The 17,500-nt window shown below is 44.3% G+C and overlaps 1 protein-coding gene across 1 annotated transcript in view; it reads right to left on the bottom strand.

Annotated features, from left to right (window-relative positions):
• Positions 1-17,500, bottom strand: part of col6a1 (collagen, type VI, alpha 1) — a 65,753-nt gene that overhangs the window by 35,124 nt on the left and 13,129 nt on the right. Inside the window, exons 12-19 of the mRNA XM_090226049.1 lie at positions 17,371-17,469; positions 14,331-14,393; positions 14,164-14,226; positions 13,261-13,314; positions 13,133-13,168; positions 11,927-11,989; positions 11,569-11,631; positions 3,647-3,709 (exon numbers count right to left, since the gene is read on the bottom strand). Of these exons, the coding sequence (XP_090082175.1) occupies positions 3,647-3,709; positions 11,569-11,631; positions 11,927-11,989; positions 13,133-13,168; positions 13,261-13,314; positions 14,164-14,226; positions 14,331-14,393; positions 17,371-17,469 (504 nt within the window). The remainder of the gene's footprint in view (positions 1-3,646; positions 3,710-11,568; positions 11,632-11,926; positions 11,990-13,132; positions 13,169-13,260; positions 13,315-14,163; positions 14,227-14,330; positions 14,394-17,370; positions 17,470-17,500) is intronic.

Raw genomic sequence — 17,500 nt, 5'->3', positions numbered from 1 at the left:
CACAACTCTGCCAGGACCTAGGATCAAGAGAGACGCTCAAGTGTTTTAGTACTATATCTCTTGACACAATGATGAAAATAATCATGGCCTCTAAACCGTCAAGCTGCATACTGGACCCTATTCCAACTAAACTACTGAAAGTGCTGCTTCCTGTGCTTGTTCCTCCCATGTTGAATATAATAAATGGCTCTATATCCACCAGATGTGTACCAAACTCACTAAAAGTGGCAGTAATAAAGCCTCTCTTGAAAAAGCCAAACTTTGACCCAGAAAATTTTAAAAACTATCGGCTTCTATCGAATCTCCCATTCTTCTCAAAAATTTTAGAAAAGGCTGTTGCGCAACAACTCACTGCCTTCCTGAAGACAAACATCACCCCATCATAACACTGAGACTGCACTTGTGAAGGTGGTAAATTACCTTTTAATGGCATCAGACCGAGGCTCTGCATCTGTCCTCGTGCTCCTAAACCTTAGTGCTGCTTTTGATACCATCGATCACCACATAACTTCTAGGTTAAACTACTGCAATGCTCTACTTTCCGGCTACCCGGATAAAGCACTAAATAAACTTCAGTTAGTGCTAAATACGGCTGCTAGAATCCTGACTAGAACCAAAAAATGTGATCATATTACTCCAGTGGCAAGGGCTCATTTCAAGGTTTTACTGCTAACCTATAAAGCATTACATGGGCTTGGTCCTACCTATCTCTCTGATTTGGTCCTGGGGTACATACCTACACGTACGCTACGGTCACAAGACGCAGGCCTCCTAATTGTCCCTAGAATTTCTAAGCAAACAGCTGGAGGCAGGGCTTTCTCCTATACAGCTCAATTTTTATGGAGTGGTCTGCCTAACCATGTGAGAGACGCAAACTCGGTCTCAACCTTTAAGTCTTTACTGAAGACTCATCTCTTCAGTGGGTCATATGATTGAGTGCAGTCTGGCCCAGGAGTGTGAAGGTGAACCGAAAGGCTCTGGAGCAACGAACTGCCCTTGCTCTCTCTGCCTGGTCGGTTCCCCTCTTTCCACTGGGATTCTCTGCCTCTAACCCTATTACAGGGGCTGAGTCACTGGCTTACTAGTGCTCTTTCATGCAGTCCCTAGGAGGGGTGCGTCACTTGAGTGGGTTGAGTCACTGATGTGATCTTCCTGTCTGGGTTGGTTCTCCCCTTGGGTTGTGCCGTGGCGGAGATCTTTGTGGGCTATACTCGGCCTTGTCTCAGGATGGTAAGTTGGTGGTTGAAGATATCCTTCTAGTAGTGTGGGGGCTGTGCTTTGGCAAAGTGGGTGGGGTTATATCCTTCCTGTTTGGCCCTGTCCGGGGGTATCATTGGATGGGGTCACAGTGTCTCCTGACCCCTCCTGTCTCAGCCTCCAGTATTTATGCTGCAGTAGTTTATGTGTCGGGGGGCTAGGGTCAGCTTGTTATATCTGTAGTACTTCTCCTGTCCTATCCGGTGTCCTGTGTGATTTTAAGTATGCTCTCTCTAATTCTCTCTTTCTCTCTTTCTTTCTCTCTCTCGGAGGACCTGAGCCCTAGGACCATGCCTCAGGACTACCTGGCATGATGACTCCTTCCTGTCCCCAGTCCACCTGGCCGTGCTGCTGCTCCAGTTTCAACTGTTCTGCCTGTGATTATTATTATTTGACCATGCTGGTCATTTATGAACATTTGAACATCTTGGCCATGTTCTGTTATAATCTCCACCCGGCACAGCCAGAAGAGCCACCCCAAATAGCCTGGTTCCTCTCTAGGTTTCTTCCTAGGTTTTGGCCTTTCTAGGGAGTTTTTCCTAGCCACCGTGCTTCTACACCTGCATTGCTTGCTGTTTGGGGTTTTAGGCTGGGTTTCTGTACAGCACTTTGAGATATCAGCTGATGTAAGAAGGGCTTTATAAATACATTTGATTTGATTTGATTTGATGCAGGTGTGATAAGACTCCCAGCTTAGTGATGCAGGTGTGATAAGACTCCCAGCTTAGTGATGCATGTGTGATAAGACTCCCAGTTTAGTGATGCATGTGTGATGAGACTCCCAGTTTAGTGATGAATGTGTGATGAGACTCCCAGTTTAGTGATGAATGTGTGATAAGACTCCCAGCTTAGTGATACATGTGTGATGAGACTCCCAGCTTAGTGATGCAGGTGTGATGAGACTCCCAGCTTAGTGATGCATGAGTGATAAGACTCCCAGTTTAGTGATGAATGTGTGATGAGACTCCTAGTTTAGTGATGAATGTGTGATAAGACTCCCAGCTTAGTGATGCAGGTGTGATAAGACTCCCAGCTTAGTGATGCATGTGTGATAAGACTCCCAGCTTAGTGATGCAGGTGTGATAAGACTCCCAGCTCAGTGATGCAGGTGTTATAGGACTCCCAGCTTAGTTATAAATGTGTGATGAGACTCCCAGCTTAGTGATGCAGGTGTGATAAGACTCCCAGCTTAGGAATGCAGGTGTGATGAGACTCCCAGCTTAGTGATAAATGTGTGATAAGACTCCCAGCTTAGTGATAAACGTGTTATAAGACTCCCAGCTTAGTGATAAATGTGTTCTAAGACTCCCAGCTTAGTGATACATGTGTGATAAGACTCCCAGCTTAGTGATGCAGGTGTGATGAGACTCCCAGCTTAGTGATAAATGTGTGATGAGACTCCCATTTTAGTGATGCAGGTGTGATGAGACTCCCAGCTTAGTGATAAATGTGTGATAAGACTCCCAGCTTAGTGATACATGTCTTATAAGACTCCCAGCTTAGTGATGCAGGTGTGATGAGACTCCCAGCTTAGTGATAAATGTGTTATAAGACTCCCAGCTTAGTGATGCAGGTGTGATGAGACTCCCAGCTTAGTGATGCAGGTGTGATAAGACTCCCAGCTTAGTGATGCAGGTGTGATGAGACTCCCAGCTTAGTGATGCATGTGTGATAAGACTCCCAGCTTAGTGATAAATGTGTGATAAGACTCCCAGCTTAGTGATGCAGGTGTGATAAGACTCCCAGCTTAGTGATGCAGGTGTTATAAGACTCCCAGCTTAGTGATGCATGTGTGATAAGACTCCCAGCTTAGTGATGCAGGTGTGATAAGACTCCCAGCTTAGTGATGCATGTGTGATAAGACTCCCAGCTTAGTGATAAATGTGTGATAAGACTCCCAGCTTAGTGATGCAGGTGTGATAAGACTCCCGGCTTAGTGATGCAGGTGTGATAAGACTCCCAGCTTAGTGATGCATGTGTGATAAGACTCCCAGCTTAGTGATAAATGTGTGATAAGACTCCCAGCTTAGTGATGCAGGTGTGATAAGACTCCCAGCTTAGTGATGCAGGTGTTATAAGACTCCCAGCTTAGTGATGCATGTGTGATAAGACTCCCAGCTTAGTGATGCAGGTGTGATAAGACTCCCAGCTTAGTGATGCATGTGTGATAAGACTCCCAGCTTAGTGATAAATGTGTGATAAGACTCCCAGCTTAGTGATGCAGGTGTGATGAGACTCCCAGTTTAGTGATGAATGTGTGATAAGACTCCCAGCTTAGTGATAAATGTGTGATAAGACTCCCAGCTTAGTGATAAATGTGTGTGAGACAAATACATGTGTTAACTAGATGACGGAATGGATAAACAAATTGATTGATTAGTTTCCCAACCTCTGGTCCGGGGGCGCCCTCATCTCCTCTGTATCCTGGAGACCCCGCCCTGCCGATGTCACCCTGAAACACACACAACAAAACTGTTAGACTTACAACACACACACACACACGCACATACACACATAGCCAGCCCTAAGACACCGTCGTAAAAGTTTGTAATTATAACACCATTTAATTATGTAACAGCATAGGTGGCAGAAACAGTGTAGACAGGAAGTAGGAAATAGAAACAGTGTAGACAGGAAGTAGGAAATAGAAACAGTGTAGACAGGAAGTAGGAAGCAGAAACAGTGTAGACAGGAAGTAGGAAGTAGAAACAGTGTAGACAGGAAGCAGGAAGCAGAAACAGTAGAGACAGGAAGTAGGAAATAGAAACAGTGTAGACAGGAAGTAGGAAGCAGAAACAGTGTAGACAGGAAGTAGGAAGTAGAAACAGTGTAGACAGGAAGTAGGAAGCAGAAACAGTGTAGACAGGAAGTAGGAAGCAGAAACAGTGTAGACAGGAAGTAGGAAGCAGAAACAGTGTAGACAGGAAGTAGGAAGTAGAAACAGTGTAGACAGGAAGATGGAAGCAGAAACAGTGTAGACAGGAAGTAGGAAGCAGAAACAGTGTAGACAGGAAGTAGGAAGCAGAAACAGTGTCGACAGGAAGTAGGAAGCAGAAACAGTGTAGACAGGAAGTAGGAAGCAGAAACAGTGTAGACAGAAAGTAGGAAGTAGAAACAGTGTAGACAGGAAGTAGGAAGCAGTGGGCGCGTTCGAGCGGATCACTTTTGTCAAGTCGTTCGCTATCGTTGGCCACAGCCTTTCAAAGTGTTGCATTATGGAGATAAAATGGTCAGAGTAATGCATACGGTGCATTCAGAATGAATTCACACCCCTTGACTTATTCCACATGTTGTTGTGTTACAGCCTGAATTTAAAATGGACATTTAGATTTTTGGATCACTGGCCTACACATCAAATCACATTGTATTTTGTCACATACGCCAAATACAACAGGTGTAGACCTCACTGTGAACTGCTTACTGACAAGCCCTTAACCAACAGGTGTAGACCTCACAGTGAAATGCTGACTGACCAGCCCTTAACCAACAATGCAGTTAAGGAAAATCAGTGTTAAGAAAGTATTTACTAAATAAACTGAAGTAAAAAATGAAGAAAGAAAAAATAAAGAAAATACATATACATAAGAAAATATAAAAATAAATAATTGAGAGCAAAAATCAGATAACAGTATCGAGGCTATATACAGGTGGTACAGAGTCAATGTGCGGGGGCACCGGTTAGTCGAGGTAGTTGAGGTACATGTAGGTAGAAGTAAAGTCACTATGCATAGATAATAACAGAGAGTAGCAGCAGCGTAAAAAAGGGAGGGGCAATGCAAATTGTCTGGGTGGCCAATTGATTAGCTGTTCAGCAGTTTTATGGCTTGGGGGTAGAAGCTGTTGCAGCTTGCCGTGCAGTAGCAGAGAGAACAGTCTATGACTTCGGTGACTGGAGTCTTTGACAATTTTCTGGGCCTTCCTCTGACACCACCTGGTATAGAGGTCCTGGATGGCAGGAAGCTTGTACTGGGTTGTACACAATACCCTCTGTAGTGCCTTGTGGTTGGCTGAATAGTTTCCATACCAGGCATTGATGAAACCAGTCAGGATGCTCTCGATGGTTCAGCTGTAGAACTTTTTGAGGATCTGAGGACACATGCCAAATCTTTTCAATCTGTTGAGGGGGAACAGGCATTATCGTGTTCTCTTCACAACTGTCTTGGTGTGTTTGGACCATTCTAGTTTGTTGTTGTTGTGGATATCAAGGAACTTTAAGCTCTCAACCTGCTCCACTACAGCCCCGTTGATGAGAATGGGGACGTACTCGGTGCTCCTTTTTCCTGTAGTCCACGATCATCTCTTTTGTCTTGATCACGTTGAGGGAGAGGAGAGGTTGTTGTCCTGGCACCACACGGCTAGGTCTCTGACCTCCTCCCTATATGTCTCATCGTTGTCAGTGATCAGGCCTACCACTGTTGTGTCGTTGGCAAACTTAATGATGGTGTTGCTGTCTTGGCCATGCAGTCGTGGGTGTACAGGAAGTACAGGAGGGGACTGAGCACCACCCATGAGCGGCCCCTGTGTTGAGGATCAGTGTGGCAGATGTGTTGTTGCCTACCCTTACCACCTGGGGGTTGCCTGTCAGGGTGTCCATGATCCAGTTGCAGAGGGAGATGTTTTGTCCCAGGGTCCTTAGCTTAGTGATGAGCTTTGAGGGCACTATGATGTTGAACGCTGAGCTGTAGTCAATGAATAGCATTCTTACGTAGGTGTTCCGTTTGTCCAGGTGGGAAAGGGCAGTGTGGAGTGCAATAGAGACTGCATCATCTGTGGATCTGTTGGGGTGGTATGTGAATTGGAGTGGGTGTTTATGTGAGCCATGACCAGCCTTTCAAAGCACTTCATGGCTACAGATGTGAGTGCTACGGGTCAGTATTCATATAGGCAGGTTACCTTGGTGTTCATGGGCACATGAAACATGTTGGTATTACAGACTTGGTCAGGGACAGGTTGAAAATGTCAGTGAAGACACTTGCCAGTTGGTCAGCGCATGCTCGGAGTACATCTGTCTGCGGCCCTGCGGCCTTGTGAATGTTGACCTGTTTAAAGGTCTTACTCACAGCGGCTATGGAGAGCGTGATCACAGTCATCCAGAACAGCTGGTGCTCTCATGCATGTTTCAGTGTTGATTGCCTGGAGGCGAGCATAGAAGTCATGTAGCTCGTCTAGTAGGCTCGTGTCATTGGGCAGCTCGAGGCTGTGCTTCCCTTTGTAGTCCGTAATAGTTTGCAAGCCCTGCCATATCCGACGAGCGTTGTAGCCGGTGTATCTGATAATGTATCATTTGTTTTCGATCTTAGTCCTGTATTGACACTTTCCCTGTTTGATGGAAGTTCAAGAAGTCCCGGCTTCTTGAAAGCTGCAGCTCATTCAAGGGTTTTTCTTTATTTTTATTTTTTTTACTATTTTCTACATTGTAGAATAATAGTGAAGACATCAAAACTATGAAATAACACACATGGAATCATGTAGTAAGCAAGAAAGTGTTTTATAGTTTAGATTCTTCAACGTAGCCACCCTTCGCCTTGATGAAAGCTTTGCACACTCTTGGCATTCTCTCAACCAGTTTCACCTGGAATGCTTTTCCAATACTCTTGAAGGAGTTCCCTCATATGCTGAGCACTTGTTGGCTGCTTTTCCTTCACTCTGCTGTCCAACTCATCCCAAACCATCTCAATTAGGTTGAGGTCAGGTGATTGTGGAGGCCAGGTCATCTGATGCAGCACTCCATCACTCTCCTTATAGATCAAATAGCCCTTACACAGCCTGGAGGGGTGTTGGGTCATTGTCCTGTTGAAAAACAAATCATAATCCCACTAAGCACAAACCAGATGGGATGGTGTGTCGCTGCAGAGTGCTGTGGTAGCCAAGCTGGTTAAGTGTGCCTTCAATTCTAAAGAAATCACTGAGAGTGTCACCAGCAAAGCACCCCCACACCATCACACCTCCTCCTCCATGCTTCACGGTCCAAATGTTCATTTTGGTTCCAACCGCCATGGTTCCAACCGCCAACCACCATTTCTTTGTGGGACGCAGAGTAGGATCTCTGGAAGCAACGTCAACACAAGCACTGTTCGTTGGGGGCAGCCTTACACACGCCTAAGATCACCATGCGCAACCCCAAGAGTAAGCTGGAGTGGTGTAAAGCTCGCTGCCATCGGACTCTGGAGCAGTGGAAACACGATCTCTGGAGTGATGAATCACGCTTCACTATCTGGCAGTCCAAAGGATGAATCTGGGTTTGGCAAATGCCAGGAGAACGCTACCAGCCCTAATGCATAGAGCAAACTGGGGCTGTTTTCATGGCCCCTTAGTTCCAGTGAAGGGAAATCTTAACACTACAACATACAATGAAATTCTAGAGGATTCTGTACTTCCAACTTTGTGGCAACAGTTTGGGGAAGGCACTTTCCTGTTTCAACAATGCCCCCATGCAAAAAGCGAGGTCCATACAGAAATGGTTTGTCGTTTGTCGAGATTGGTATGGAATAACTTGACTGGCCTGCACAGAACCTTGACCTCAACCCCATCAAACACCTTTGTGATGCATTGGAATGCCGACTGCGAGCCAGGCCTAATCTCCCAACATCAGTCCCCGACCTCACTAATGTGCTCTTGTGACTGAATGGAAGCAAGTCCCCGCAGCAATGTTCCAACATCTAGTGGAAAGCCTTCCCAGAAGAGTGGAGGCTGTTATAGCAGCAAAGGGGGGACCAAATCCATATTGCCCATGATTTTGGAATGAGATGTTGTTCGAGCAGGTGTCCACATACTTTTGGTCATGTAGTTCACAAACGCTCCAACCCCAAAAGGCCTGAGGTGTTGATGTTATTCTAAACTAAATGATAAAATATACATACCACAAATTCCAATTGGCTATTCTTAAACTCTTCAAGATTATCCTCAGCTCTGGCATCTTCCCCAATATTTGGAACTAAGGTCTGGCCACCCCAATCCACAAAAGTAAGGACACATTTGATCACAATAATTACTCAGGAATGTGCGTCAACAGCAACCTTAGACAAATCCTCTGCAGTATCATCAACAGAAGACTCCAACATTTCCTCAGTGAAAACAATGTCCTGAGCAAATCTTACCAAAATACCGTACGACAGACCACGTAATATACACCCTGCACACCCTTACTGACGAACAAACCAAAACAGACAAAGTCTTCTCATGCTTTGTTGACTTCAAAAAAAGCTTTTGACTCAATTTGGCACGAGGGTCTTCTATACAAATGGAAGGAAACAAAAAAAAACTATGTACACAAACAACAAGTATGCAAATAGACACCCACATGTCTTTCCTCAGGGCTGGGGGTGAGACAATGATGCTTGAGGCCCTCCCTCTTCAACATAGAGAGCAGCTTGAGGCCCACCCTCTTCAACATAGAGAGCAGCTTGAGGCCCACCCTCTTCAACATACAAAGCAGCTTGAGGCCCACCCTCTTCAACATAGAGAGCAGCTTGAGGCCCACCCTCTTCAACATAGAGAGCAGCTTGAGGCCCACCCTCTTCAACATAGAGAGCAGCTTGAGGCCCACCCTCTTCAACATAGAGAGCAGCTTGAGGCCCACCCTCTTCAACATAGAGAGCAGCTTGAGGCCCACCCTCTTCAACATAGAGAGCAGCTTGAGGCCCACCCTCTTCAACATAGAGAGCAGCTTGAGGCCCACCCTCTTCAACATACAGAGCAGCTTGAGGCCCACCCTCTTCAACATACAGAGCAGCTTGAGGCCCACCCTCTTCAACATAGAGAGCAGCTTGAGGCCCACCCTCTTCAACATAGAGAGCAGCTTGAGGCCCACCCTCTTCAACATAGAGAGCAGCTTGAGGCCCACCCTCTTCAACATAGAGAGCAGCTTGAGGCCCACCCTCTTCAACATACAGAGCAGCTTGAGGCCCACCCTCTTCAACATAGAGAGCAGCTTGAGGCCCACCCTCTTCAACATAGAGAGCAGCTTGAGGCCCACCCTCTTCAACATAGAGAGCAGCTTGAGGCCCACCCTCTTCAACATAGAGAGCAGCTTGAGGCCCACCCTCTTCAACATACAGAGTATTCACACCACTGGACTTTTTCCACATGTTAATGTGCTACAGCCTAAATATAAAATGGATACTCATCTCACCTCATCTCTGTACCCCAAAAATACAACTATCTGTAAGGTCCCTAAATCGAACAGTGAATCTAATGGGGATCTAATTAGTGGCTGCTGCTTTATCTAATGGGGGATCTAATTAGTAGCTACTGCTGTATCTAATGGGGGATCTAATGAGTAGCTGCTGCTTTATCTAATGGGGGATCTAATTAGTAGCTGCTGTTTTATCTAATGGGGATCTAATTAGTAGCTGCTGCTTTATCTAATGGGGGATCTAATGAGTAGCTGCTGCTTTATCTAATGGGGATCTAATTAGTAGCTGCTGTTTTATCTAATGGGGATCTAATTAGTAGCTGCTGTTTTATCTAATGGGGATCTAATTAGTAACTGCTGTTTTATCTAATGGGGATCTAATTAGTAACTGCTGTTTTATCTAATGGGGATCTAATTAGTAACTGCTGTTTTATCTAATGGGGATCTAATTAGTAACTGCTGTTTTATCTAATGGGGATCTAATTAGTAGCTGCTGCTTTATCTAATGGGGATCTAATTAGTAGCTGCTGCTTTATCTAATGGGGGATCTAATTAGTAGCTACTGTTTTATCTAATAGGGATCTAATTAGTAGCTACTGTTTTATCTAATGGGGGATCTAATTAGTAGCTGCTGTTTTATCTAATGGGGGATCTAATTAGTAGCTACTGTTTTATCTAATGGGGGATCTAATTAGTAGCTGCTGTTTTATCTAATGGGGGATCAAATTAGTAGCTACTGTTTTATCTAATGGGGGTATAATTAGTTGCTTCTACTTTATCTGATGGGGATCTAATTAGTAGCTTCTGTTTTATCTAATAGGGATCTAATTAGTAGCTGCTGTTTTATCTAATAAGGATCTAATTAGTAGCTGCTTCTTTAAAACTTTTCTAGAATAGGGGGCAGCATCCTGATTTTTGGATGAAAAGCATGCCCAAATTAAACTGCCTGCTACTCATCCCCAGAAGATAAGATATGCATAACACGCTGAAGTTTCTAAAACTGTTTGAATCCTTTCTGTGAGTATAACAGAACTTATTTTGCAGGCGAAACCCCGAGGACTAACCATTCAGATTTTTTTATTTTTGAGGTCACTCTCTTTTTAATGAGTTTTCATTGGGAATCCAGATTTCAAAGGGACCTTCTTGCAGTTCCTATCGCTTCCACTGGATGTCACCAGTCTTTAGAAATTGGTTGAGGTTTTTCCTTTGTGCAATGAAGAAGTAACACTGTTCAGAAAGAGGCTAGAGTGAAGGGGACTCTTTGTTAGAGGCGCGTGACCTGAAAGCTAGCTCCACTTTGTTTTCCTCCTGTATTGAACACAGATCATCCCGTCTTCAATTTTATTGATTATTTACGTTAAAAAATACCTAAAGTTGTATTACAAAAGTAGTTTGAAATGTTTTGGACAATGCTTACAGGTAACTTTTGAGATATTTTGTAGTCACGTCGCGCAAGTAGGAACTGGTGTTTTTCTGGATCAAATAAATTGACATGTTGGATATATATCGACGGAATTAATCGAACAAAAGGACCCTTTGTGATGTTTATGGGACATATTGGAGTGGCAACAGAAGAAGCTCGTCAAAGGTAAGGCATGATTTATATTTTGATTTCTGCGTTTTGTGTCACGCCTCTAGGGTTGAAATATACTTTTCTCTCTTTGTTTATGGAGGTGCTACTCTCAGATAATAGCATCGTTTGCTTTCGCCGAAAAGCCTTTTTGAAATCTGACATGTTGGCTGGATTCACAACACTTGTAGCTTTAATTTGCTATCTTACATGTGTGATTTAATGAAAGTTTGATTTTTATAGTAATTTATTTGAATTTGGCGCTCTGTATTTTCACTGGCTTTTGGCCAGGTGGGATGCTACCATCCCACACATCCCAGAGAGGTTATTAACTAATGAGGATCTAATTAGTAGCTGCTGTTTTATCTAATGGGGGATCTAATTAGTAGCTTCTGCTTTATCTAATGGGGGATTTAATTAGTAGCTGCTGTTTTATCTAATGGGGGATCTAATTAGTAGCTGCTGTTTTATCTAACAGGGATCTAATTAAAATATGAGATACTAAATACTATTGATGATTGAATGCTGGTATGAAGGGTATCAAGTTTAAATGATGAAGAGTTTTAAACGTTGTGTAGTTTCAGAGGTCGAGAACCGGGGTACGTACAGGCTCTCCATTGGCTCCAGATGAACCCTCTCTGCCCTGATCTCCACGAGGTCCTGGGTCACCCTGAAGGGACAGAAGACATCCGTCAACACACACCTTCATCATCATCACTACCATCACCATCACCATCACTATCACCACCATCATCACCATCATCACCATCATCACCATCACCACCATCATCACCATCATCACCACCACCACCATCACTAGCATCATCATCACCACCACCATCACCATCATCACCATCACCATCACCACCATCACCATCATCACCAGCATCATCATCACCACCATCACCATCACCCTCATCACCAGCATCATCATCACCATCAACATCACCCTCATCATCACTCACCAAATCTCCTCTTGGTCCTCTGTTTCCACGGGTTCCTTGTTCTCCTTTCTCTCCTGGGGTTCCCTGAAGGAGAATGGACAGAAGTCAACACACACACACACAAATCCTAATCCTAAACCTAACCCTAATCCTAAACCTAACCCTAATCCTAAACCTAACCCTAGTTGTAAACCTAACCCTAATCCTAAACCTAACCCTAATCCTAATCCTAATCCTAATCCTAATCATAATCCTAATCCTAAACCTAACCCTAGTTGTAAACCTAACCCTAAATCCTACTGTTACTTTGTCCTCATGAGGTAGTGAGAAATGTCATCACGAGGGAGAATGTTCCTTGTTTTACTACCCTAGTGGGGACGTTTGGGGATTTCAGGACAGAAGAACAAGACCACACACACACACACACACACACACACACACACACACACACACACACACACACACACACACACACACACACACACACACACACACACACACACACACAGACCACACACACACACACACACACAGACACTCACAGACCACACACACAAACACACACACACACACACACACTCACAGACCACACACACACACACACACACACAGACACAGACACACACACACACACACACACACACACACAGACACACACACACACACACACACTCACAGACCACACACACACACACACACACACACACACACACACACACACACACACACACACACACACACACACACACTCACAGACCACACACACACACACACACACACAGACCACACACACACACACACACACACACACACACACACAGACCACACACACACACACACACACACACACAGACACTCACAGACCACACACACACACACACACACACACACACACACACACTCACAGACCACACACACACACACACGCACACACACACACACACACACACACACACACACACACACACACACACACACACACACACACACACACACACACACACACACACACACACACACACACACACACACACACACACACAGACCACACACACACACACACACAGACACTCACAGACCACACACACACACACACACACACACACACTCACAGACCACACACGCACACACACACGCACACACACACACACACACACACACACAGACCACACACACACACACGCACACACACACACACACAGTGTAGTAGTAGTAAAGTGTGAATACTTTGTCTCCCCGGAGGCCGTCCGGTCCAGGTGCTCCCTGAAATGCACAACGAAGATATCACATGATATCATCAACACCTCAATGTAAACAGTATCTTCCCATAATTCTCAGGAGTTAGAGTCACTTACATCATCACCCCGCTGTCCTTTGTCCCCATTGGCTCCTTTTGGGCCCAGTGTACCCTATCAGAAGATGACATGATAACATGACATATGACTTGATACACAGTAGTCCTCACACATCCACACTGACTCATGTACACACTAATTAATGTACACACTAACTAATGTACACACTAACTAATGTACATACACACTAACTAATGTACACACTAACTCATGTACACACACACTAACTCATGTACACACACACTAACTCATGTACACACTAACTAATGTACACACTAACTAATGTACACACACACTAACTCATGTACACACTAACTCATGTACACACACACACTAACACATGTACACACTAACTCATGTACACACACACTAACTCATGTACACACACATTAACTCATGTACACACTAACTCATGTACACACACACTAACTCATGTACACACTAACTCATGTACACACACACTAACTCATGTACACACTAACTCATGTACACACATACTAACTAATGTACACATACACTAACACATGTACGCACTAACTAATGTACACACTAACTCATGTACACACTAACTCATGTACACACATACTAACTAATGTACACATACACTAACACATGTACACACTAACACATGTACACACTAACTCATGTGCACACTAACTCATGTACACACTAACACATGTACACACCAACACATGTACACACTAACTCATGTACACACTAACACATGTACACGCTAACACATGTACACACTAACTCATGTACACACTAACACATGTACACACTAACACATGTACACACTAACTCATGTACACAAAACAAAAATTGTAATCCACAATAATTTACATGTCGTCTTGCTGTGAGATTATCTTCCTGCATCAAACTGGCTCAAATTAAGAGCTGTACCTTGATTCCGGGCAGTCCGTAGTTGCCGGGTCGTCCTGGTTCTCCGTCTTTCCCCTGATCTCCCTTAAACAGAAAATACACTGTCAACATCATCATGTTAACAACTATGTCGCCCAGCTCAAGTCACCATGGTAACAACAGTACAACAGGAAGTCATCTTACTGTACCTTAGCTCCTTTGGTTCCGTATGGACCAGGATCTCCCTTAGGACCTCCGTCTCCCTGTGAGCCCTACAACCAGAACACGCTACTTTAAACACAGAACGATGGAACATAGAACAATAGAACACAGAAGTCAGAATACAAAACATGGAACATAGAACAACAGAACACAAAAGTCAGAATATAGAACATGGAACAATGGAACATAGAACAACAGAACACAAAAGTCAGAATATAGAACCCAAACATCAAAGTGTTCTAGAGCCCCTGAGGTTTCCCGATGAAAAACAGCAGAGCTTCACCACATCACAGAGTTCTACTACTTGTTAACCACCAGAGCATACAGCCCCAGTGAGTGGCCCCTACACCCATAACTACATGTGGCTAAAATGTGTGTGTGTGTGTGTGTGTGTGTGTGTGTGTGTGTGTGTGTGTGTGTGTGTGTGTGTGTGTGTGTGTGTGTGTGTGTGTGTGTGTGTGTGTGTGTGTGTGTGTGTGTGTGTCGTGGACCAAGCTGCTTAATCAGAATAACTGTGTTTACATTCTCTGTTAGCAGAATGTTTATAAACTAACCTCTGGGGTGATTAGTCTATACATACTGTAAACACACACACACACACACACACACACACACAGTTCATTCAGAAAGTATTCAGACCCCTTGACTTTTTCCACATTTTGTTACATTACAGCCTTAATAATAATAACACGTCATCATCAATCTACACACAATACTCCCTTATGACATCACAATACCCCATAATGACATCACAATACCCCATAATGACATCACAATACTCCCTTATGACATCACAATACCCAATAATGACATCACAATACCCCATAATGACATCACAATACTCCATAATGACATCACAATACCCCATAATGACATCACAATACTCCATAATGACATCACAATACCCCATAATGACATCACAATACCCCATAATGACATCACAATACCCCATAATGACATCACAATACCCCATAATGACATCACAATACCCCATAATGACATCACAATACCCCATAATGACATCACAATACCCCATAATGACATCACAATACCCCATAATGACATCACAATACTCCATAATGACATCACAATACCCCATAATGACATCACAATACCCCATAATGACATCACAATACTCCATAATGACAAAGCAAAAACAGGTTTTTAGGCATTTTTTTTTTTTTTTGCATTTTTTTAGGCATTCATAAAAATAAAAAAGTATTCAGACCCTTTGCTATGAGACTCAAAATTGTGCTCAGGTGTATCATGTTTCCATTGATCATCCTTAAGATGTTTCTACAACTTGATTGGAGTCCATCTGTGGTAAATTCAATTGATTGGACAAGATTTGGAAAGGCACACCTGTCTATATAAGGCCCCACAGTTGACAGTGCAGGTCAGAGCAAAAACCAAGCCATGAGGTTGAAGAAGTTGTTCGTAGAGCTCAGAGACATTGGGACCATCAAGACTGTTCCTAGAGCTGGCTGTCCGGCCAAACTGAGCAATCGGGGGAGAAGGGCCTTGGTCAGGGGGGTGACCAAGTACCCAATGGTCACTCCGACAGAGCTCCAGAGTTCCTCTGTGGAGATGGGAGAAGCTTCCAGAAGGACAACCATCTCTGCAGCACTCCACCAATCAGGTCTTTATGGTAGAGTGGCCAGAAGGAAGCCACTCCTCAGTAAAAGGCACGACAGCCCACATGGAGTTTGCCAAAAGGCATCTAAAGACACTCAGACCATGAGAAACAAGATTCTCTGGTCTGATGAAACCAAGATTGAACTCTCTGGCCTGAATGACAAGCATCACATCTGGAGGGAACCTGGCACCATCCCTACAGTGAAGCATGGTGGTGGCAGCATCATGTGGGGATGTTTTTCAGTGGCAGGGACTGGGACTAGTCAGGATCGAGGGAAAGATGAACGGAGCAAAGTACAGAGAGATCTTTGATGAAAACCTGCTCCAGAGCGCTCAGGACCTCAGACTGGGGTGAAGGTTCACCTTCCAACAGGACAATGACCCTAAGCACACAGCCAAGACAATGCGGGAGTGGCTTCGTGACAAGTCTCTGAATATCCTTGAGTGACCCAGCCAGAGCTCGGACTTGAACCCGATCGAACATCTCTGGAGAGACCTTAAAATAGCTGTGCAGCAACGCTCCCCATCCAACCTGACAGAGAAACTCCCCAAATACAGATGTGCCAAGCTTGTAGCGTCGAACCCAAGAAAACCGAGACCGTAATCGCAGCCAAAGGTGCTTCAACAAAGTACTGAGTAAAGGATATGAATACTTCCGTATTTAAAAAATATAGACAGTATTTGCCAAATTTTAAATAAAACAAAATCTGTCTTTGCTTCGTCATTGTGGGGTATTGTGTGTAGATTGATGAATAAGGATGTAACGCAAACAAAATGTGGAAAATGTCAAGGGGTCTGAATCATTTCCGAATGCCCTGTATACACGGACTGTACAAAACATTAGGACTCCCCCCTCTTGCCCTCAGAACAGCCTCAATTCATCGGGGCTCCACAAGGTGTTGAAAGCGTTCCACAGAGATGCTGGCCCATGTGGATTTCAATGCTTCCCACAGTTTTTTTCAGTTTGGCTGGATGTCCTTTGGGTGGTGGACCATTCTTGATACACATGAAACCCAGCAGCGGTTTTCAAACCGGACATTCAAACCGCCTGACACCTACCACCGTACCCCGTTCAAAGGCACTTCAATCTTTTGTCTTGGCCATTCACCATTAATGGGACACACACACACAATCCATGTCTCAATTGTCTCAAGGCTTAAACATCCTTCTTTAACTCGTCTCCTCCCTTTCATCTACACTGATTGAAGTGGATTTAACAAGTGACATCAATAAGGGATCAAAGCTTTCACCTGGATTCACCTGGTCAGTTTGTCATGGAAAGAGCAGGTGTTCCTAATGTTCTGTATACTCAGTGTAGATACAGAGAGACACATCCTAAACCTAACGCAGGACTGGGGTTTAAATGATTACAACATTAGGAGAAGGACTCACGTCAGGTCCTGGAGAACCTTTACAGCCGGCTAGACCAGAAAAGCCTGGATCACCCTTACGTCCATCAACTCCATCTGTTCCCCGTTGTCCTTTGTCTCCCTGAGAGAGAAAGAGAGAGAGAGAGAGAGAG

This window comes from Oncorhynchus mykiss, chromosome 28 (assembly GCF_057628025.1).
Source record: "Oncorhynchus mykiss isolate SJ-2025 chromosome 28, ASM5762802v1, whole genome shotgun sequence".
In the NCBI taxonomy this organism is placed as follows: Eukaryota; Metazoa; Chordata; class Actinopteri; order Salmoniformes; family Salmonidae; genus Oncorhynchus; species Oncorhynchus mykiss.
The sequence above is the reverse complement of the archived record's forward strand: the minus strand, read 5'-3'. Positions and strand labels throughout refer to the sequence as shown.